Source organism: Bombina bombina, chromosome 6 (genome assembly GCF_027579735.1).
Source record: "Bombina bombina isolate aBomBom1 chromosome 6, aBomBom1.pri, whole genome shotgun sequence".
NCBI lineage: Eukaryota > Metazoa > Chordata > Amphibia > Anura > Bombinatoridae > Bombina > Bombina bombina.
The window spans coordinates 195176730-195197471 of record NC_069504.1 but is presented as its reverse complement, the minus strand read 5'-3'; the positions used below and the strand labels follow the sequence as shown (position 1 = coordinate 195197471).

Here is a 20742-nt window from a genome sequence, read left to right as displayed (position 1 = left end):
AATTTTATTAGGTAGATTGCAATGTGTGTTAATGGCAGATTAGGGGTTAATAGTTTAGGCATATTGCGTTGTGGGGGGTTGTCTGTTTAGGGTTTAATACATTTATTATTAGTTCTGATGTGGGTTTGATGGTGGTTATAGGGGTTTTACGTGTCGGGTTTATGTTTGAGAGGCGGGTTAGACCTTTACGGGAGACTTGACATTTTTTTTATTTTCTTAGGCGCCAGCTGTTTCTAAAGTGCCGTAAGTCACTGGCGACTCCAGAAATTTGTATTTACGCTAACTTCTGGACATCGCTAGTTTATCCAATTTACAGCACTTTATGAACTACAGGCGCCGTACATGTGATACCCCCATGTGCAAGGTGAAATTATGGGTGGCGTGGGTTTCAGCAGTTGTGATGAAGCTTACACCGCATATGTAATCTTACACTTTATGTTTAAAGGGACACTAAACCCAGTTTTTTACATGATTCAGATAGAGCATGCAATTTTAAGCAACTTTCTAATTTACTCCTATCATCAATTTTTCTTCGTTCTCTTGCTATCTTTATTTAAAAAGCAGGAATGTGATGAATAGCAGCTGGCCCATTTTTGGTTGAGAATCTGGGTTATGCTTGCTTATTGGTGGGTAAATGTAAGCCTCCATTAGCAAGCGCTATCCATGGTGCTGAACCTAAAATGGGCTGGCTGCTAACATTTACATTCCTGCTTTTAAAATAAAGATATCAAGAGAACGAAGAAAAATTGATAATAGGAGTAAATTAGAAAGTTGATTAAAATTGCATGCTCTATCTGAATCATGAAAGAAAAAAAAATTGGGTTCAGTGTCCCTTTAACCCCTTAAGGACCACAGCACTTTTCCATTTTCTGTCCGTTTGGGACCAAGGCTATTTTTACATTTCTGCAGCGTTTGTGTTTAGCTGTAATTTTCCTCTTACTCATTTACTGTACCCACACATATTATATACCGTTTTTCTCGCCATTAAATGGACTTTCTAAAGATACCATTATTTTCATCATATCTTATAATTTACTATAAAAAATTGTATAAAATATGAGGAAAAAATGGAAAAAAACACACTTTTTCTAACTTTGACCCCCAAAATCTGTTACACATCTGCAATCAAAAATTTTGTCCTGAGTTTAGAAATACCCAATGTTTACATGTGCTTTGCTTTTTTTGCAAGTTATAGGGCCATAAATACAAGTAGCACTTTGCTATTTCCAAACCACTTTTTTTCAAAATTAGCGCTAGTTACATTGGGACACTGATATCTTTCAGGAATCCCTGAATATCCCTTGACATGCATATATTTTTTTTTAGAAGACATCCCAAAGTATTGATCTAGGCCCATTTTGGTATATTTCATGGCATCATTTCACTACCAAATGCGATCAAATAAAAAAAAAAAGTTCACTTTTTCACAAATTGTTTCACAAACTTTAGGTTTCTCACTGAAATTATTTACAAACAACTTGTGCAATTATGGCATACATGGTTGTAAATGCTTCTCTGGGATCCCCTTTGTTCAGAAATTGCAGACATATATGGCTTTGGCATTGCTTTTTGGTATTTAGAAGGCCGCAAAATGCCACTGCGCACCACACATGTATTATGCCCAGCATTGAAGGGGTTAATTAGGAAGCTTGTAGGGAGCTTTTAGGGTTAATTTTAGCTTTAGTATAATGTAGTAGACAACCCAAAGTATTGATCTAGGCCCATTTTGGTATATTTCATGCCACTATTTCACCGCCAAATGCTAACAAATAAAAATAAAGCGTTAAATTTTTCACAATTTTAGGTTTCTCACTGAAATTATTTACAAACAGCTTGTGCAATTATGGCATAAATGGTTGTAAAAGCTTCTCTGGGATCCCCTATGTTCAGAAATAGCAGACATATATGGCTTTGGCTTTGCTTTTTGGTAATTAGAAGGCAGCTAAATGCCGTTGCGCACCACACGTGTATAATGCCCAGCATTGAAGGGGTTAATTAGGGAGCTTGTAGGGAGCTTGCAGGGTTAATTTTAGCTTTAGTGTAGGTATCAACCTCCCACATGACACATCACACCCCCTGATCCCTCCCAAACAGCTCTCTTCCCTCCCCCACCCCACAATTGTCCCCGCCATCTTAAGTACTGGCAATAAGTCTGCCAGTACTAAAATAAGAGTTTTTTGGGGATTTAAAAAAAAAAATGATAATTCTGCTCTGTAGGATCCCCCCTTAGCCCCCAACCTCCCTGATCCCCCCAAACAGCTCTCTAACCCCCCATTTTATTATTTTAAAAATTCTATTTTCTGTAGTGTAGCTGCCCCCCCTCAACCCCCAACCTCCCACCCTCCCAGATCGTTAAAATTTGTAATTTTCCCACCATCTCTCCCACCGTGTACCACTTAACATTTGTTCCATAGTGTAGGGTTCCCACCCGCCCGCGCGCGCACCCGCTCCTGTGCACGCGCGCACACACGCTCACGTGCACGCGCGCGCACACACGCGCACTCAATCCCGCCCCCCTTCCCCACCGATGGCCGCCCACCCGCCTCCCTGGATCAGCTCCCACCCACCAACGAACATGGCCATTGATGGCCGATGCAGAGAGGGCCACAGGGTGGCTCTCTCTTCATCGGACGGCTAAAAAATGTTATAGCAGGATGCCTCAATATCGAGGCATCACTGCTATAACATGAAAGCAGTTGGAAGTGATCAGGATCGCTTCCACTGCTTTCAAAGACCAACGACGTACGGGGTACGTCCTTGGTCATTAACTGCATTTTTTTGCAGGACGTACCCAATACGTCGTTGGTCGTTAAGGGGTTAAGGTAATAGTTTGAACTTTACTATCACTTAAAGTGTTTTCTTTCTATGACAAGATTACGACTTTTTGATCCACTCATGAGAAAATTTGCAAAATCTTAAAACATACAAATGCACATCATCAATGTTCAATCGATACCACGTCGTTATATTTTAAAATTTTCATGGACATAATGACCACCCCTGATGGCCACTCAACAGCAGCTACAAATAATAGGCATGGCTAACAATGATACAAAAGTACCAGTGTCATCTTTAATATAAAGGGATGATGCACTGATGCACTGTTTCCAACTGCCTTCCATTATACAGCCACCATGCGTAACCACATGCCCCAATCAGGATTTCTAAATATAAAGAAGAAGAAAAAAAAAGAAAAGACCCGGTCATCTGATAAGGAATATGAATGCAAAAGACAATGCGGCTGCTAGGTGAAAAGGCAGACAATAACCAACACTGTTAGAAGGATTAACATAAGATCAAATCTTTATGAAGACTAATTACATTTTATAAGCATAGTACTGAGGTTATCCCCTGCCTTTCTAGTCATGGGTGCCACCATTTTGAAATCTATCACTACATTCCAGTGCGGATGTATCCTTCAGATACCTGCAGTGTAGCCTAGATTCCAAAATGGCAGCAGCCATGATTAGAGGGTGGTGCATAAGTGTTTAGTGACTCTTTAAATATTATATTTTTGGTAAATTTTAGGCTTAGTGAGAAGTCTAAGGTTGAGAAGGAACATAGGTGTTTTGATCCCTTGCATTCTTGGGTTTTAATGAAGGGTCCTAGATTGCTAATAGGGATCGCAGCTGTGGTGGTCATGTAGGAATTGGCAAAGGACTTTGTGCTTGGATGCTAGTGCTAATTTGCAGTAAGGTGGACTGGTATTGTAAAGGAATATTTGTAGTAGTGGTTCAAGCAGCAAGGGCTTAAAGGGATAGAAAGATCATTCATGGGTACCTTTCTATGTGAAATAGAAGCATTTTTGCAATATACTTTAACAAAAATGCTTCTAGTAAAAGTTATTAATGTTTTTCTGTGGCATATGCACATATCCGATGAGGGCCAATCAGCTCTGCACTCTGCCCACCCCCAGACCCAGACCCCTGCCCGCCCTCCCCTCCTACCTCTTCAGTGTGCACTTAGTGTACCGTAACTGTACTGGTCTGGTTTAGAGAGACAGCACAGCAGTGAGTGACTCCACTGTTCCACACGTCACTGAGCAGTGAGCACAGATAGGCAGGCAGGTCTGGGCAGGCAGCGCAACTTTGCAAGCCCCACGGCATGCCCACAACATTCATAGTGAAATTGGGCAGGGGGAGGAGCAAAGTACAAACAAGCAAAAGCAGCCGGGAAAACTATTTGTGGAAATTGCAGTGTTGGCTTAAGGGGCAAAACAATTAAATGTCTACAACTTCCCCAGTCCCACTAATGTTCACAAATGCTGGCCCCTCTAATAAAAAATATACGCATCTCTACATTGTATTTCTTTGAATTTCAATAAAAAAAAAATAAAAAAAACATTTCTGGTGGTGTCACCCGGGTGCGGCCCGCACCCCCCTAGTGACGCCACTGCATATCACTAAATACTACCACCTAGAGGTTACATTTATTATTGCAATTTAAACACATATATAAAGTTAAAAAGAAAATACACCATTTACCTATGTACATCTAAAGATAGTTAAATATAGAAAAAAATATATCAACCTGTGTCTTTATATATTATAAACATTTCACTAAAGGATAACAAGAGAAGGAAGCACATTAAATAATAGAAGTAAATTGGAAAGTTTGTTTAAAATTGTATGTTCTGTCTAAATCATGAATGTCTAATTATGACTTCACTGTCCCTTTAATTGCAGATATGCATATATTAGGCACAAAAAAATACTTTGGTGTCCCTTTAAAAGGATAATAATACAAAAGCAATAAGAAGTGTCTAATACTTAATAGAAATCATTGCAATATGTATTATTAAATGGATTTTACATTTTCTTTTTCCCTTTTTTAAACTTCATTTGTGCAGTGTCCATTGCTTCCAGTCATATCCCTACAAGTAGAATGGACTGGTTTAGTATTAACTGAATACTAGATTAACAGAAAGTCAGATTTGCCCATGCTCAGAAAAGGCAGAATGCAACCTAAGTTTGCTCTTTTGTTTCCAATGTGTTTCTTTTATGTTTACTTTAATTTAATATATTTGTTTTTCCTAAAGGAGCACTGCTTAATATCCCTTTAACATTGACACAGAAAAGCAGAAGAACCAGATAAAAGAGGCAGGACATATCTTCAGGCAGTACAATGAATCAGAAAGGACAAAGGTACACAAAGGCTGACACAGAAATATCACAAAACAATTCTTGTTAATTTCAGTAAGTAAACAGATAAGATAAAATAAATAACAAGTCTGTTTAGACTTAATATGATTTGGCTCAATCCAAAAGGTGAAAATAATTATCTAACAGAGTTGTTAATTTTGTATGAATAGAATAAATAAATGTGACAAGAAAGAGCTTTGTCATGTGCAAGATATGTTGTAAAAGTGTAGTAAATAAGCTCCCATGCTCACTAGAGAGGTCACAAAGCAATATCTGTAAATTGCAAACACTGCAAATAAAATAGCTGATTTAGCATTTTGAATACCTAGGTTACACATTTTCTTTATTAAGCTCTCTAAGGAGTTTGGCTCAACGCACAATTTTTACACAAAAGCAAGAGGTTATAAAGTCCCTTTAAGACAAAGAAGCAACTTAAAATGTCTTTGGAGATCCTCCATTTTCAAATGCATAGAAAACATTTAAAAATCATACACTTTTTCTGATCTTACCCGGCATAATAACATCTGAGAAACCGAGCTTTCTTGTTATTGAGACCCCACGGGTAAACACTGAGGAATAATCTCTCCTAATTTGTTCAATATCTCCATGTAGCAGCTGAAGGGAAACTGCCAGGCCTGGAATCAAAGACAAAAATAGGCTTAGAAGTTAAACATACAAAAAAAAAATTAAAGATACTTAGAGCTGCGGAGCTGTGGTACATACGTTGTAACTTTAGATCTTACGTAGCACTCCTAATTATTTTTATATGTCTGTGTGTTATCTTATGTTCAATGTCTATATAGATTCATTTTGGGTAGATGACCGGGTGTTTCAAAATTAAAGTAAGCACAATGTATTATGTTGAATTCCTTGGAATACAATTATTAAACAGGGTTTCTCAAAAAACTGTTTAATAGAACTGCTCAGATATGGAAATATAATTATGACTAACTGTCAGTACTAAATGAGTACTAAATTTAATCTCCCATAAAATCTTTAAAGTACCACAATGAAAGTCAATATTAAACTTTTATGGATCAGATAGATTATGCAATTTTAAGAGATTGTTGAATTTACTTCTGTTATGAAAAACACTTTGTTCTTGTGGTATCCTTTGTTGAAAAGCATACCTTGGCAGTCTCAGGAACAGCAATGCACATTAATTGGATCTAGCTGATGATTATTGGCTACACACATATGCCTCTTGTTATTAGCTCAGCAGATGTGTCCAGTAAGGCATTGCAACTCTGATAATGTTAAAGGGACAGTCTACTTGAAAATGTTTGTTGTTTTAAAAGATAGTAGATAATCCCTTTATTACCCTTTACCAAGTTTTGCATAACCAACACAGTTATATTAATACACATTTTACCTCTGTGATTACCTTGTATCTAAACCTCTGCAGATGGCCCCCTTATTTCAGTACTTTTAACAGACTTGCATTTTAGACAATAAGTGCTGATTTATAAATAACTCCACATGAGTGAGAAGTGCATACCCAGGTTTAGCTTTCAACAAAGAATACCAAGAAAACAAAGCGAATTTGATGATAAAGGTAAATGTGAAAGTTGTTGTAAAATTGCATGCCCTATTTGAATCACAAATGTTTACTTTTGACTAGACTGTCCCTTTAACTATGTGTAACTCTTTTGCATAGATTAAACAGTTATAAAGTGCAATAATGATATGTTCGATCTTTACATTAGAGCATTTTCTTTTTGCAGCCTGTTTTTATTTAAACTCCCACAATTCAGTTTGTTCCACTTAAAGGGATATGAAACACAAACATTTTCTTTTGTTATTCAGACAGAGCATACCATTTAAAAAAAAGTTTCCAATATATTTCTATTATGAAATTTGCTTAGTTACCATGATATTCTGTGTTGAATAGATACCTAGGTAGGCATCTGAAGAAGTACATGGCAGGAAATAGCGCTGCCATTTAGTGTTCATGCAAATAGATAACATTCTTGCAAAATTGCTGCTTTATAGTGCTCCAGAAATGGGACTGCTCTAAAGTTTAAGTCCCTGCTTTTCAACAAAAGATACAAGGAGAACAAAGAAATATTAATAATAGAAGTATATTAAAATGATGTTTAAAAGCCTACTACACTAATAAACATATATGCACCGAATACCCAACAACTCCCTTTCTATAAGAAAACATTGAAAAAAATTATAGACATTTCTAAAGGCTTGATATTCATAGGGGGGGATTTTAATATACCACTACATCCCGAGGTAGATAGTTCAAACCCAAATCCCCACACATCTAAAAGGACGCTCAGACACTTCTGGAAACTACTGAAAGATTCAAATCTATATGATATATGGAGGTTTATTCACCCCAACACTGTAGAATATACTTTTTTCTCTTCCCCAAATCATACATATAGCAGACTTGATTACTTGTTCACAAATCAATCAGGTTTATCATACATTCGAGATGCTACAATCTCACATACAGTATGGTCGGACCACTCTGCAGTATCCATTACAATAGAATGGCCAGATACACCGATAACTCCATACATATGGAGATTAGACGATTCTCTGTTACTGGAGGACGTAAGATTTACAAAATTACAGACCTCACTGCAGGAATACTTCAGTTTCAACTCAACCCCGGATAGTGATCCTATAACAGTATGGGAAGCACATAAGTGTTTTATGAGGGGAGAATTTATAAAAATGAGAGCACATTATAGAAAGTTAGCAAGACTGCAGTACGAAACTCTCACTGCCAAATTAGCAACCCTAGAATACAAGCACAAAATGACCCCGAATGATCAACAAATCTATAAAGACTTACAGGAGACTAGGACAGCTGTATATGAATTACTGTTAAAAGAATACAAGGCTAAAACGGCCAGCTTCAAGCAAAAAATGTACTATGAAGGAAATAGAGCGGGAAAAATGCTGGCTAGAAGCTTAAAAATTAAGAAATATAAAACCTTTGTACACGAACTAAAAACACCTAAAAAGACTAAATTACACTCAACCAAAGATATACTTTCCCAGTTTGAGACATACTATGCTCAACTATATAACATAACAGTCCCCGGGCAGGCCGCAGATTCAGATGATGTAATACAGGAATATTTGAGTAGGGTACCACTCCCCAAATTAAACCAAGAACAATCAAAAGAACTAGACACACCCATCACGCACAAGGAAATTCAGTTAGCAATACAAGACCTTAATGTAGGCAAAAGCCCGGGCCCAGATGGGTACACCGTACAATATTATAAGAAATTTGCCGCGCTTATAATTCCACATCTCTTGCAAATATTTAACAAAATTGATGCACACTACCCACTCCACCCAAGTATGCTAGAAGCACATATCACGGTCCTTCCAAAGCCTGGTAAGGCTCCTGATGTACCTCAGAATTTCAGACCAATATCATTATTAAATGTGGATGTAAAAATCTTTGCAAAAATATTGGCTACCAGGATCAATCGGTTCTTACCACAATTAATACATGTGAATCAGGTAGGCTTCACGCCATTTAGAGAAGCAAGAGACAACACTATAAAACTGTTAAACCTGCTAGAATACACACAAACACACAAAATACCATCCATTATGCTTGCAATGGATGCCGAAAAGGCCTTTGATAGGCTACACTGGGCCTTCCTACAGAACACACTGAAACGTTTTGGGCTGGGTGACAGTATCATAAGCAAAATATTCGCATTATATAATAAGCCAACTGCCAGGATTAAACTAAACGACTCACTCTCAAATAAATTCCCGATATTAAATGGAACCAGGCAGGGCTGCCCCCTGTCGCCACTACTGTTTGTACTTACAATAGAAGTCTTGGCTGCGGCTATTAGAAATAATTCATCTATACATGGTGTAATGGTAAAGGATACCCAATATAAACAAGCCTTATATGCTGATGACGTGCTTTTGACCCTTACATCACCACTACAATCCCTAGAAGCATTAGCCACAGAAATTGACATTTATAGCAGATACTCTAATTTCAAAATTAACCCAACTAAGTCAGAAGTGATGGGGACCCATATCTCTATATCAGAACTTCGAGAAATAGCTGACAAATATAAATATAAAATACAAACTTCCTCTATAAAATACCTAGGAGTCCAGATCTCGCATGATCCACAAACCCTTTTCCAACTAAATTATCAAACCCTTTTGAAAGAGATACAGTCTGAATTACATAGCTGGGAACATAAAAACATAGCGTGGCTGGGTAGAGTGGACGCTTTTAAAATGTCTATTCTGCCAAAAATCCTATACATATTCCAGACACTGCCCATATCAGTTCCACAATCTTACATCACCAGTATGCAGAATATAGTTAACACATATATCTGGCAAAAGAAAAGACCTAGAATTTCCAAAAAGATTATGTATAGACCACGAAAAAATGGAGGCCTTAGTGTGCCCTGCTTATTATATTATAGACAAGCGATTCTCCTCAACAGAGTGATAGATTGGTGTAAACACGGACAGCACAAAGAGTGGGTTGCCTTAGAAAAACAATTAACGGGACATCCTAACCTAGGAGGTTTGTGCTGGACAAACAAGATACATAGAAGTTTAGATAAAGATATGCCCCAATTAGTTCAAGTGACCCTTGAAACCTGGGACAAACTCTCAAACAAAACGAAAGGTATCTCCTCAAATCCCTCCCCCTTAACTCCAATCCTTTACAATCCGGAGATTCCAATACAGGGGCTACCGACACCAAAAGATACTGACCACATTTCGTCTCTCATACCCTTTTATAAGATCCTGACTGAAGGTAAACTTAAAAACAAGGACGAACTAATTGAGATTGCTCCACAAATCGTTAAAGACTGGCTCACTCTCCAGACACTATCACATTTCTTACATAGTGCACAATATAAGACTAATTTAAGTAGACCACCTACACTATTTGAAAACCTATGTTTTTCCCAGACCCCTGTAAAAGGTGGCATGTCGACAATATATAAATTACTAATAGAAAATCATTCTAGATCACTACCAGCCTATTGTAAAATATGGGAAAAGGAATTAAATAAAGAGATTTCTCTTAAAGAGTGGAAGATAATTTTCACTAATATGGGTAAATCACCATCATCCATCAGTGCCACGGAGACTAATTTAAAACTCCTGTATCGATGGTACCTTACGCCGCATAGACTCTCAAAGATATACCCTAATACAGACAATAAATGCTGGAGAAACTGTGGGGAGGTTGGAACACTGACACACATATGGTGGGAGTGTCATTTGATTAAGCAATACTGGGAGGATATTAGGGTGGAAATAGAGAGAGTTATTTCGGTCAAGCTTACACTAGACCCTATGATTTTACTTTTCAACTACACCCCCAAACTGAAATGTAAGTTGAGATTACGATTATTGTATGTCATGGTTAATGGAGCCAAACAATTGATCCCACGTCTGTGGAAGACACCTAATATCCCCAATATAACACAATGGAGAGATTATATCACACAGTTATTGACCCTAGAGAAATATCATTTCATGCAGACCCAACAAATGGAATTCTATTCTAACATGAGGTTTCTTTGGGAGGATTATATAGCATCAATTTAATGACAGGATTGGGTTAGATTGGGCTTGAGTAATTAACTCTGACTATACTGGGATACAGTAGAACTGTTAGTTTTTATTAAATTACATGTATGTGTTGCAGATTTGCATTTTTGTATTGACGTAAGTTAATTGTTTCAAATGTATGACTTGACTCTGTACTGTCATTTTTCAACAAATAAAGGAAAATTTAAAAAAAAAAAAAAAAAAAAAAAATGATGTTTAAAATCACATGCTCTATCAGAATCATGAAAGAAACATTTTGTGTTTTATATCCCTTTAACCAATAGAGATTGAATGCCTCCAACATACATAAAATGTAATAAACTTTTTGTTTTTCATTCCACATTGAGGGAAAAGAGGGCTTAAAGGGACATGAAACCCAACAATTTTCTTTCATGATTCAGATAGTGCATACCGTTTTAAACAACATTTCAATTTACTTCTAATATCTTATTTGCTTTATTCTTTAGATATCCCTTGTTAAAGAAATAGCAATGCACATGGGTGAGCCAATCACACAAGGAATCTATGTGCAGCCACCAATCAGTAGCTACTGAGCCTATCTAGATATGTTTTTCAACCAATGATTATCAAGGGAATGGAGCAAATTAGATAACATAAGTAAATTGTAAAATTGTTTAAAATTGCATGCTCTTTCTAAATCATGAAAGAAAAATTTAATGTATACATGATTCACTTACCCCATCCTTAGAAAGCATACACGACAAATACAAAATGTTTGCATAAAAAAAGTAGACTAGTCCAGGCTGATATTAAAATTTTAGATGGGATCAGACTGATACACTGTGGCTTTAAATCTGGCCTTGAATGTAATTTACAATGTATCATACATAGGTACTTCTCTTTCTGATTGTGACAACCAATTCACTAACTTATTCACTTTAGTCAATAATCAAATAGAAATATAGTAGGCATTTTACTGAGTAATCAGTCTCCTCTACTACAAATTGTCTATTTGAGGCAACAAAGTTTGTTTATTACTGCTGTCAAAATAGTTTATGTTTCAAATCCATCCAAGACAATCTAACAGAACTTTATATAAATCAATCATTTGCTATAAAAGCTGGGCAAAAAACAGGGAACATTTTCAGCTACCTGCCCATATTTATGGCATGACTAAGGGCTGGTAGCCATTAACATCAATTATGCTTTCACCCTGGCTTTATAATAAAGGTCATTCTATATAAAGTGCTGCTGGAATGTCTTGAATGGGTAAGTATAATAAGGGGGTATTATGTAATCTCATTCCTACTTCAATGTGGATTATTAATAGTGTATGCTACAGTCCTTCTTTGATTAAATTGTATTTCAAAGGCATGTGTACTAATATGTCAGCAAGGAATACTCTTTATTGTGACTTGCAATAAACACACAGACAAATAAAAGAACAAGGAAGACACTATAACCAATATTTCTACATATTTTGCGGGATGGGGCAGAACATTTTCATTTTTATGTTAAATAGCAGTATGTTGCTCTAGTCAAAATTAAACTTTTATGATTCAGATAGAGCATGTAATTTTAATCAACTTTCCAATTTACTTTTATCATAAAAGTTGCTTTGCTCTCTTGGTATTCTTTGTTGAAAGCTAAACCTAGGTAGGCCATATTCTAATTTCTAATCCCTTGAAGGCCGCCTCTTATGTGAATGTATTTGACAATTTTTGACAGCTAGCGGGCATTAGTTAACATATAGATAACATTGTGCTCACACCCGTGGAGTTACTTATGAGAGGGCACTGATTGGCTAAAATGCAAGTCTGTCAAAAGAACTGAAATAAGGGGGCAGTCTGCAGAGGCTTAGACACAAGGTAATCAGAGAGGTAAAAAGTGTAATAATATAACACTGTTGGTTATGCGAAACTGGGGAATGGGGGTAATAAAGGGATTAGATATCTTTTTAAACAATAAAAATTCTGGAGTAGACTGTCCCTTTAGGTTGTACCTTGTCATAATGTGCTGAAGAAAATGAAAAAAGTTACATATTTACTTTGACAAATCATTGTACCACACATGGATCTTTGACATGTAGACACTTAGATAATTAGTTCATTATTTCTTAAATGTAATTAGCAAGAGTCCATGAGCTAGTGACGTATGGGATATACATTCCTACTAGGAGGGGCAAAGTTTCCCAAACCTCAAAATGCCTATAAATACACCCCTCACCACACCCACAAATCAGTTTTACAAACGTTGCCTCCCGTGGAGGTGGTGAAGTAAGTTTGTGCTAGATTCTACGTTGATATGCGCTCCGCAGCAGGTTGGAGCCCGGTTTTCCTCTCAGCGTGCAGTGAATGTCAGAGGGATGTGAAGAGAGTATTGCCTATTTGAATTCAATGATCTCCTTCTACGGGGTCTATTTCATAGGTTCTCTGTTATCGGTCGTAGAGATTCATCTCTTACCTCCCTTTTCAGATCGACGATATACTCTTATATATACCATTACCTCTACTGATTCTCGTTTCAGTACTGGTTTGGCTTTCTACTACATGTAGATGAGTGTCCTGGGGTAAGTAAGTCTTATTTTTGTGACACTCTAAGCTATGGTTGGGCACTTTTATATAAAGTTCTAAATATTTGTGTTTAAACATTTATTTGCCTTGATTCAGGATGTTCAATATTCCTTATTTCAGACAGTCAGTTTCATTATTTGGGATAATGCATTTGAATAATCAATTTTTTCTTACCTTAAAATTTGACTTTTTTCCCTGTGGGCTGTTAGGCTCGCGGGGGCTGAAAATACTTCATTTTATTGCGTCATTCTTGGCGCGGACTTTTTTGGCGCAAAAAATTTCTTTGTTATTTCCGGCGTCATACTTGTTACCGGAGGTTGCGTCATTTTTGAAGTTTTTTGCGCCAAAGGTGTCGGCGTTACCGGATGTGGCGTCATTTTTGGCGCCAAAAGCATTTAGGCGCCAAATAATGTGGGCGTCTTTTTTGGCGCTAAAAAATATGGGCGTCATTATTTTCTCCACATTATTTAAGTCTCATTGTTTATTGCTTCTGGTTTCTAGAAGCTTGTTCACTGGCATTTTTTCCCATTCCTGAAACAATCATTTAAGGAATTTGATCAATTTTGCTTTATATGTTGTTTTTTCTATTACATATTGCAAGATGTCCCAGATTGACCCTGAGTCAGAAGATACTTCTGGAAAATCGCTGCCTGATGTTGGATCTACCAAAGTTAAGTGTATTTGCTGTAAACTTATGGTATCTGTTCCTCCAGCTGTTGTTTGTAATGAATGTCATGACAAACTTGTTAATGCAGATAATATTTCCTTTAGTAATGTTACATTACCTGTTGTTGTTCCATCAACATCTAATACTCAGAGTGTTCCTGTTAACATAAGAGATTTTCTTTCTAAATCCATTAAGAAGGCTTTGTCTGTTATTCCTCCTTCTAGTAAACGTAAAAGGTCTTTTAAAACTTCTCATTTTTCAGATGAATTTTTAAATGAACATCATCATTCTGATTCTGATAATGATTCCTCTGGTTCAGAGGATTCTGTTTCAGAGGTTGATGCTGATAAATCTTCATATTTGTTCAAAATAGAATTTATTCGTTCTTTACTTAAAGAAGTTTTAATTGCATTAGAAATAGAGGATTCTGGTCCTCTTGATACTAAATCTAAATGTGTAAATAAGGTTTTTAAATCTCCTGTAGTTATTCCAGAAGTTTTTCCTGTCCCTGATGCTATTTCTGAAGTAATCTCCAGGGAATGGAATAATTTGGGTAATTCATTTACTCCTTCTAAACGTTTTAAGCAATTATATCCTGTACCGTCCGACAGATTAGCGTTTTGGGACAAAATCCCTAAGGTTGATGGGGCTATCTCTACTCTTGCTAAGCGTACTACTATTCCTACGGCAGATAGTACTTCCTTTAAGGATCCTTTAGATAGAAAAATTGAATCCTTTCTAAGAAAAGCTTACTTATGTTCTGGTAATCTTCTTAGACCAGCTATATCTTTAGCGGATGTTGCTGCAGCTTCAACTTTTTGGTTGGAAGCTTTAGTGCAACAAGTAACAGATCATAATTCTCATAGCATTGTTAATCTTCTTCAACATGCTAATAATTTTATTTGTGATGCCATGTTTGATATCATTAGGGTTGATGTCAGGTATATGTCTCTAGCTATTTTAGCTAGAAGAGCTTTATTGCTTAAAACTTGGAATGCTGATATGTCTTCTAAGTCAACTTTGCTTTCCCTTTCTTTCCAGGGTAATAAATTATTTGGTTCACAGTTGGATTCTATTATTTCAACTGTTACTGGAGGGAAAGGAACTTTTTTACCACAGGATAAAAAATCTAAAGGTAAATTTAGGTCTAATAATCGTTTTCGTTCCTTTCGTCACAATAAGGAACAAAAGCCTGATCCCTCCCCTACAGGAGCGGTATCAGTTTGGAAACCATCTCCAGTCTGGAATAAGTCCAAGCCTTTTTTGAAAGCCAAAGCCAGCTCCCAAGTCCACATGAAGGTGCGGCCCTCATTCCAGCCCAGCTGGTAGGGGGCAGATTACGATTTTTCAAAGAAATTTGGATCAATTCAATTCACAATCTTTGGATTCAGAACATTGTTTCAAAAGGGTACAGAATAGGCTTCAAGATAAGGCCTCCTGCAAGAAGATTTTTTCTTTCCCGTGTCCCAGTAAATCCAGTGAAGGCTCAAGCATTTCTGAAATTTGTTTCAGATCTAGAGTTGGCTGGAGTAATTATGCCAGTTCCAGTTCTGGAACAGGGGCTGGGGTTTTACTAAAATCTCTTCATTGTACCAAAGAAGGAGAATTCCTTCAGACCAGTTCTGGATTTAAAAATATTGAATCATTATGTAAGGATACCAACATTCAAAATGGTAACTATAAGTACTATTCTGCCTTGTGTTCAGCAAGGGCATTATATGTCCACAATAGATTTACAGGATGCATATCTGCATATTCCGATTCATCCAGATCACTATCAGTTTCTGAGATTCTCTTTCCTAGACAAGCATTACCAGTTTGTGGCTCTGCCGTTTGGCCTAGCAACAGCTCCAAGGATTTTTACAAAGGTTCTCGGTGCCCTTCTGTCTGTAATCAGAGAACAGGGTATTGTGGTATTTCCTTATTTGGACGATATCTTGGTACTTGCTCAGTCTTCACATTTAGCAGAATCTCATACGAATCGACTTGTATTGTTTCTTCGAGATCATGGTTGGAGGATCAATTTACTGAAAAGTTCATTGATTCCTCAGACAAGGGTAACCTTTTTAGGTTTCCAGATAGATTCAGTGTCCATGACTCTGTCTCTGACAGACAAGAGACGTCTAAAATTGGTTTCAGCTTGTCGAAACCTTCAGTCTCAATCATTCCCTTCGGTAGCCTTATTCATGGAAATTCTAGGTCTTATGACTGCTGCATCGGACGCGATCCCCTTTGCTCGTTTTCACATGCGACCTCTTCAGCTTTGTATGCTGAACCAGTGGTGCAGGGATTATACAAAGATATCACAATTGATATCTTTAAAACCGATTGTATGACACTCTCTGACGTGGTGGACAGATCACCATCGTTTAGTTCAGGGGGCTTCTTTTGTTCTTCCAACCTGGACTGTGATTTCAACAGATGCAAGTCTGACAGGTTGGGGAGCTGTTTGGGGGTCTCTGACAGCACAAGGGGTTTGGGAATCTCAGGAGGTGAGATTACCAATCAATATTTTGGAACTCCGTGCAATTTTCAGAGCTCTTCAGTCGTGGCCTCTTCTAAAGAGAGAGTCGCTCATTTGTTTTCAGACGGACAATGTCACAACTGTGGCATATATCAATCATCAAGGAGGGACTCACAGTCCTCTGGCTATGAAAGAAGTATCTCAAATACTGGTATGGGCGGAATCCAGCTCCTGTCTAATTTCTGCAGTTCATATCCCAGGTATAGACAATTGGGAAGCGGATTATCTCAGTCGCCAAACGTTACATCCGGGAGAATGGTCTCTTCACCCAGAGGTATTTCTTCAGATTGTTCAAATGTGGGGACTTCCAGAAATAGATCTGATGGCTTCTCATCTAAACAAGAAGCTTCCCAGGTATCTTTCCAGATCCAGGGATCCTCAGGCGGAAGCAGTGGATGCATTGTCTCTTCCTTGGAAATATCATCCTGCCTATATCTTTCCGCCTCTAGTTCTTCTTCCAAGAGTAATTTCCAAGATTCTGAAGGAATGCTCGTTTGTTCTGCTGGTGGCTCCAGCATGGCCTCACAGGTTTTGGTATGCGGATCTTGTCCGGATGGCCAATTGCCAACCGTGGACTCTTCCGTTAAGACCAGACCTTCTGTCGCAAGGTCCTTTTTTCCATCAGGATCTCAAATCCTTAAATTTGAAGGTATGGAGATTGAACGCTTGATTCTCAGTCAAAGAGGTTTCTCTGACTCTGTGATTAATACTATGTTACAGGCTCGTAAATCTGTATCTAGGAAGATATATTATCGAGTCTGGAAGATTTACATTTCTTGGTGTCTTTCTCATCATTTTTCCTGGCATTCTTTTAGAATTCCGAGAATTTTACAGTTTCTTCAGGATGGTTTGGATAAAGGTTTGTCTGCAAGTTCCTTGAAAGGACAAATCTCTGCTCTTTCTGTTCTTTTTCACAGAAAGATTGCTAATCTTCCTGATATTCATTGTTTTGTACAAGCTTTGGTTCGTATAAAACCTGTTACTAAGTCAATTTCTCCTCCTTGGAGTTTGAATTTGGTTCTGGGGGCTCTTCAAGCTCCTCCGTTTGAACCTATGCATTCACTGGACATTAAATTACTTTCTTGGAAAGTTTTGTTTCTTTTGGCCATCTTTTCGGCTAGAAGAGTTTCTGAATTATCTGCTCTTTCTTGTGAGTCTCCTTTTCTGATTTTTCATCAGGATAAGGCGGTGTTGCGAACTTCTTTTAAATTTTTACCTAAGGTTGTGAATTCTAACAACATTAGTAGAGAAATTGTGGTTCCTTCATTGTGTCCTAATCCTAAGAATTCTAAGGAGAGATCATTGCATTCTTTGGATGTAGTTAGAGCTTTGAAATATTATGTTGAAGCTACTAAGAATTTCCGAAAGACTTCTAGTCTATTTGTTATCTTTTCCGGTTCTAGGAAAGGTCAGAAGGCCTCTGCCATTTCTTTGGCGTCTTGGTTGAAATCTTTAATTCATCATGCTTATGTCGAGTCGGGTAAAACTCCGCCTCAAAGGATTACAGCTCATTCTACTAGGTCAGTTTCTACTTCCTGGGCGTTTAGGAATGAAGATTCGGTTGATCAGATTTTCAAAGCAGCAACTTGGTCTTCTTTGCATACTTTTACTACATTCTACCATTTTGATGTGTTTTCTTCTTCTGAAGCAGTTTTTGGTAGAAAAGTTCTTCACGCAGCTGTTTCAGTTTGATTCTTCTGCTTATAATTTCAGTTTTTTTCATTATAAGATTTAAACTTTATTTGGGTGTGGATTATTTTCAGCGGAATTGGCTGTCTTTATTTTATCCCTCCCTCTCTAGTGACTCTTGCGTGGAAGATCCACATCTTGGGTATTCATTATCCCATACGTCACTAGCTCATGGACTCTTGCTAATTACATGAAAGAAAACATAATTTATGTAAGAACTTACCTGATAAATTCATTTCTTTCATATTAGCAAGAGTCCATGAGGCCCACCCTTTTTGTGGTGGTTATGATTTTTTTGTATAAAGCACAATTTTTCCAATTCCTTATTTTTTATGCTTTCGCACTTTTGTCTTATCACCCCACTTCTTGGCTATGCGTTAAACTGATTTGTGGGTGTGGTGAGGGGTGTATTTATAGGCATTTTGAGGTTTGGGAAACTTTGCCCCTCCTGGTAGGAATGTATATCCCATACGTCACTAGCTCATGGACTCTTGCTAATATGAAAGAAATGAATTTATCAGGTAAGTTCTTACATAAATTATGTTTTTTTAATAATTTTAGCACCTCGCATTTATATATTGTATTTGTGTCTGCAGTTATGACCCGTTTAATCAGCTTTCCCCAGCAATAAATCTAACGAACATTATTTTTGGAACAAATATTTGTCTAACTCACATTTTTATTACAACTGATTCATCTACTGGAATGAGAATGCATCAGCAGTCTCTTTTCTGCTTTCCACTTAGTGCATGTTAAACATCACATAATGATTATTAGACTTCTGGATAGCGTTAAAACAAAAACATATTGAGAGAGCTATCCAGCATTATATTAATTAACATGTATCTTCTTTTAAAGAGACAGGAAACCTAGGTAAGCAAGGAAGCAGCAATACACTACTGGGAGCTAGCTGGTAATTGGTGCATGTACATACATACCTCTTGTGTTGGCTCACCTGATCTGTTCAGCAAGCTCCCAGTAGTGTTTTGATGCTTCTCAACTTACCTAGATTTACTCATAAACGAAGGATACCAAGAAAAAAAAGTTAATTTGATAACTGAAGATAATTGGAAACTACTTTAAATTGAAAGATCTATCATGAAAGATTAATTTTGACTTTACTGTCCATTAAAAGGGTATTAAACAGTAAATAAATGCTAGGTACAATGATGCATTCAATGAAAAGATTAGTCTGAGAATAACATGTAGATATATTTGTTTTAGCCGTTTTAATATTGACAAACTAAGTAACATTTTAGTATCTATAAAACAGTGGGAGCTGCCATGTTGTAACTTAGGTTACTTTCTCTGCTGGGGCCAATTAGGGACAGTTATAAATAAATCACTAGAGTAGGCAGCCAATAGATTTGTAGAATATAACAGTGTTCTACACTTCGATTTCTAACAGGAAATGAAAAGCTCACAATTTCAAAATGGAATTACAGGAAAAGGGGACAAAATAATTAAAGTATATATTTTCAAATCGTTACATGTATTTCTTGTAATGTTTCGGGGTGTTACCCCCTTTGTCAGACACCAACAAAAAATAAATAAGGTTATTTTTGTTGGTGTCTGACGAAGGGGGTAACACCCCGAAACGTTACAAGAAATAAAGGTAATGATTTGAAAATCCTGGCGACTGCATCCTTTTCTCCACTACCTATACTTTGATCTTGGAAGCATCCTGGGTGAATGTTTGGTAACCGTGAGTGCTGGCCCTTTGCATACTTACATACATATATATATATATATACATACATATATATATATATATATATATATATATATATATACACACACACATACACAGTCGTATGCAAAAGTTTAGGCACCCCTGACAATTTCCATGATTTTCATTTATAAATAATTGGGTGTTTGGATCAACAATTTCATTTTGATCTATCAAATAACTGAAGGACACAGTAATATTTCAGTAGTGAATTTAGGTTTATTGAATTAACAGAAAATGTGCAATATGCATCAAAATGAAATTAGACAGGTGCATAAATGTGGGCACCCTTGTCATTTTGTTGATTTGAATACCTGTAACTACCTAGCAGTGCTTAATTGGAACACACAATTGGTTTGGTGAGCCCATTAAGCCTTGAACTTCATAGACAGGTGCATCCAATCATGAGAAAAGGTATTTAAGCTGGCCAATTGCAAGTCTTTGTTCTCTTTGACTAATGACAAGATGGTGGCCTCAAAACAACTCTCAAATGACCTGAAAACAAAGATTGTTCAACATTATGGTTTAGGGGAAGGCTACAAAAAGCTATCGCAGAGATTTAAGCTGTCAGTGTCAACTGTGAGGAACATAGTGAGAAAATAGAAGACACAAGGCACAGTTCTTGTTAAGGCCAGAAGTGGCAGGCCAAATAAAATATCGGGCCAAGTAAAATATCGGAGAGGCAAAGGATGGTGAGAACGGTCAAAAACAGCCCACAGACCACCTCCAAAGACCTACAACATAATCTTGCTGCAGATGGTGTCACTGTGCATCGTTCAACAATTCAGTGCACTTTGCACAAGGAGAAGCTGTATGGGAGAGTGATGCGGAAGAAGCCTTTTCTGCACACACGCCACAAACGCACATTTGGA

General features: G+C 37.2%; 1 protein-coding gene across 1 annotated transcript in view; it reads right to left on the bottom strand.

Moving 5' to 3' along the window:
- The window catches only part of DOCK4 (dedicator of cytokinesis 4), a gene marked incomplete at its 5' end in the record, with an annotated part of 608904 nt that overhangs the window by 466727 nt on the left and 121435 nt on the right, over positions 1-20742 (bottom strand). Inside the window, 1 exon segment of the mRNA XM_053716722.1 lies at positions 5651-5776. Coding sequence (XP_053572697.1) covers positions 5651-5776 — 126 coding nt within the window.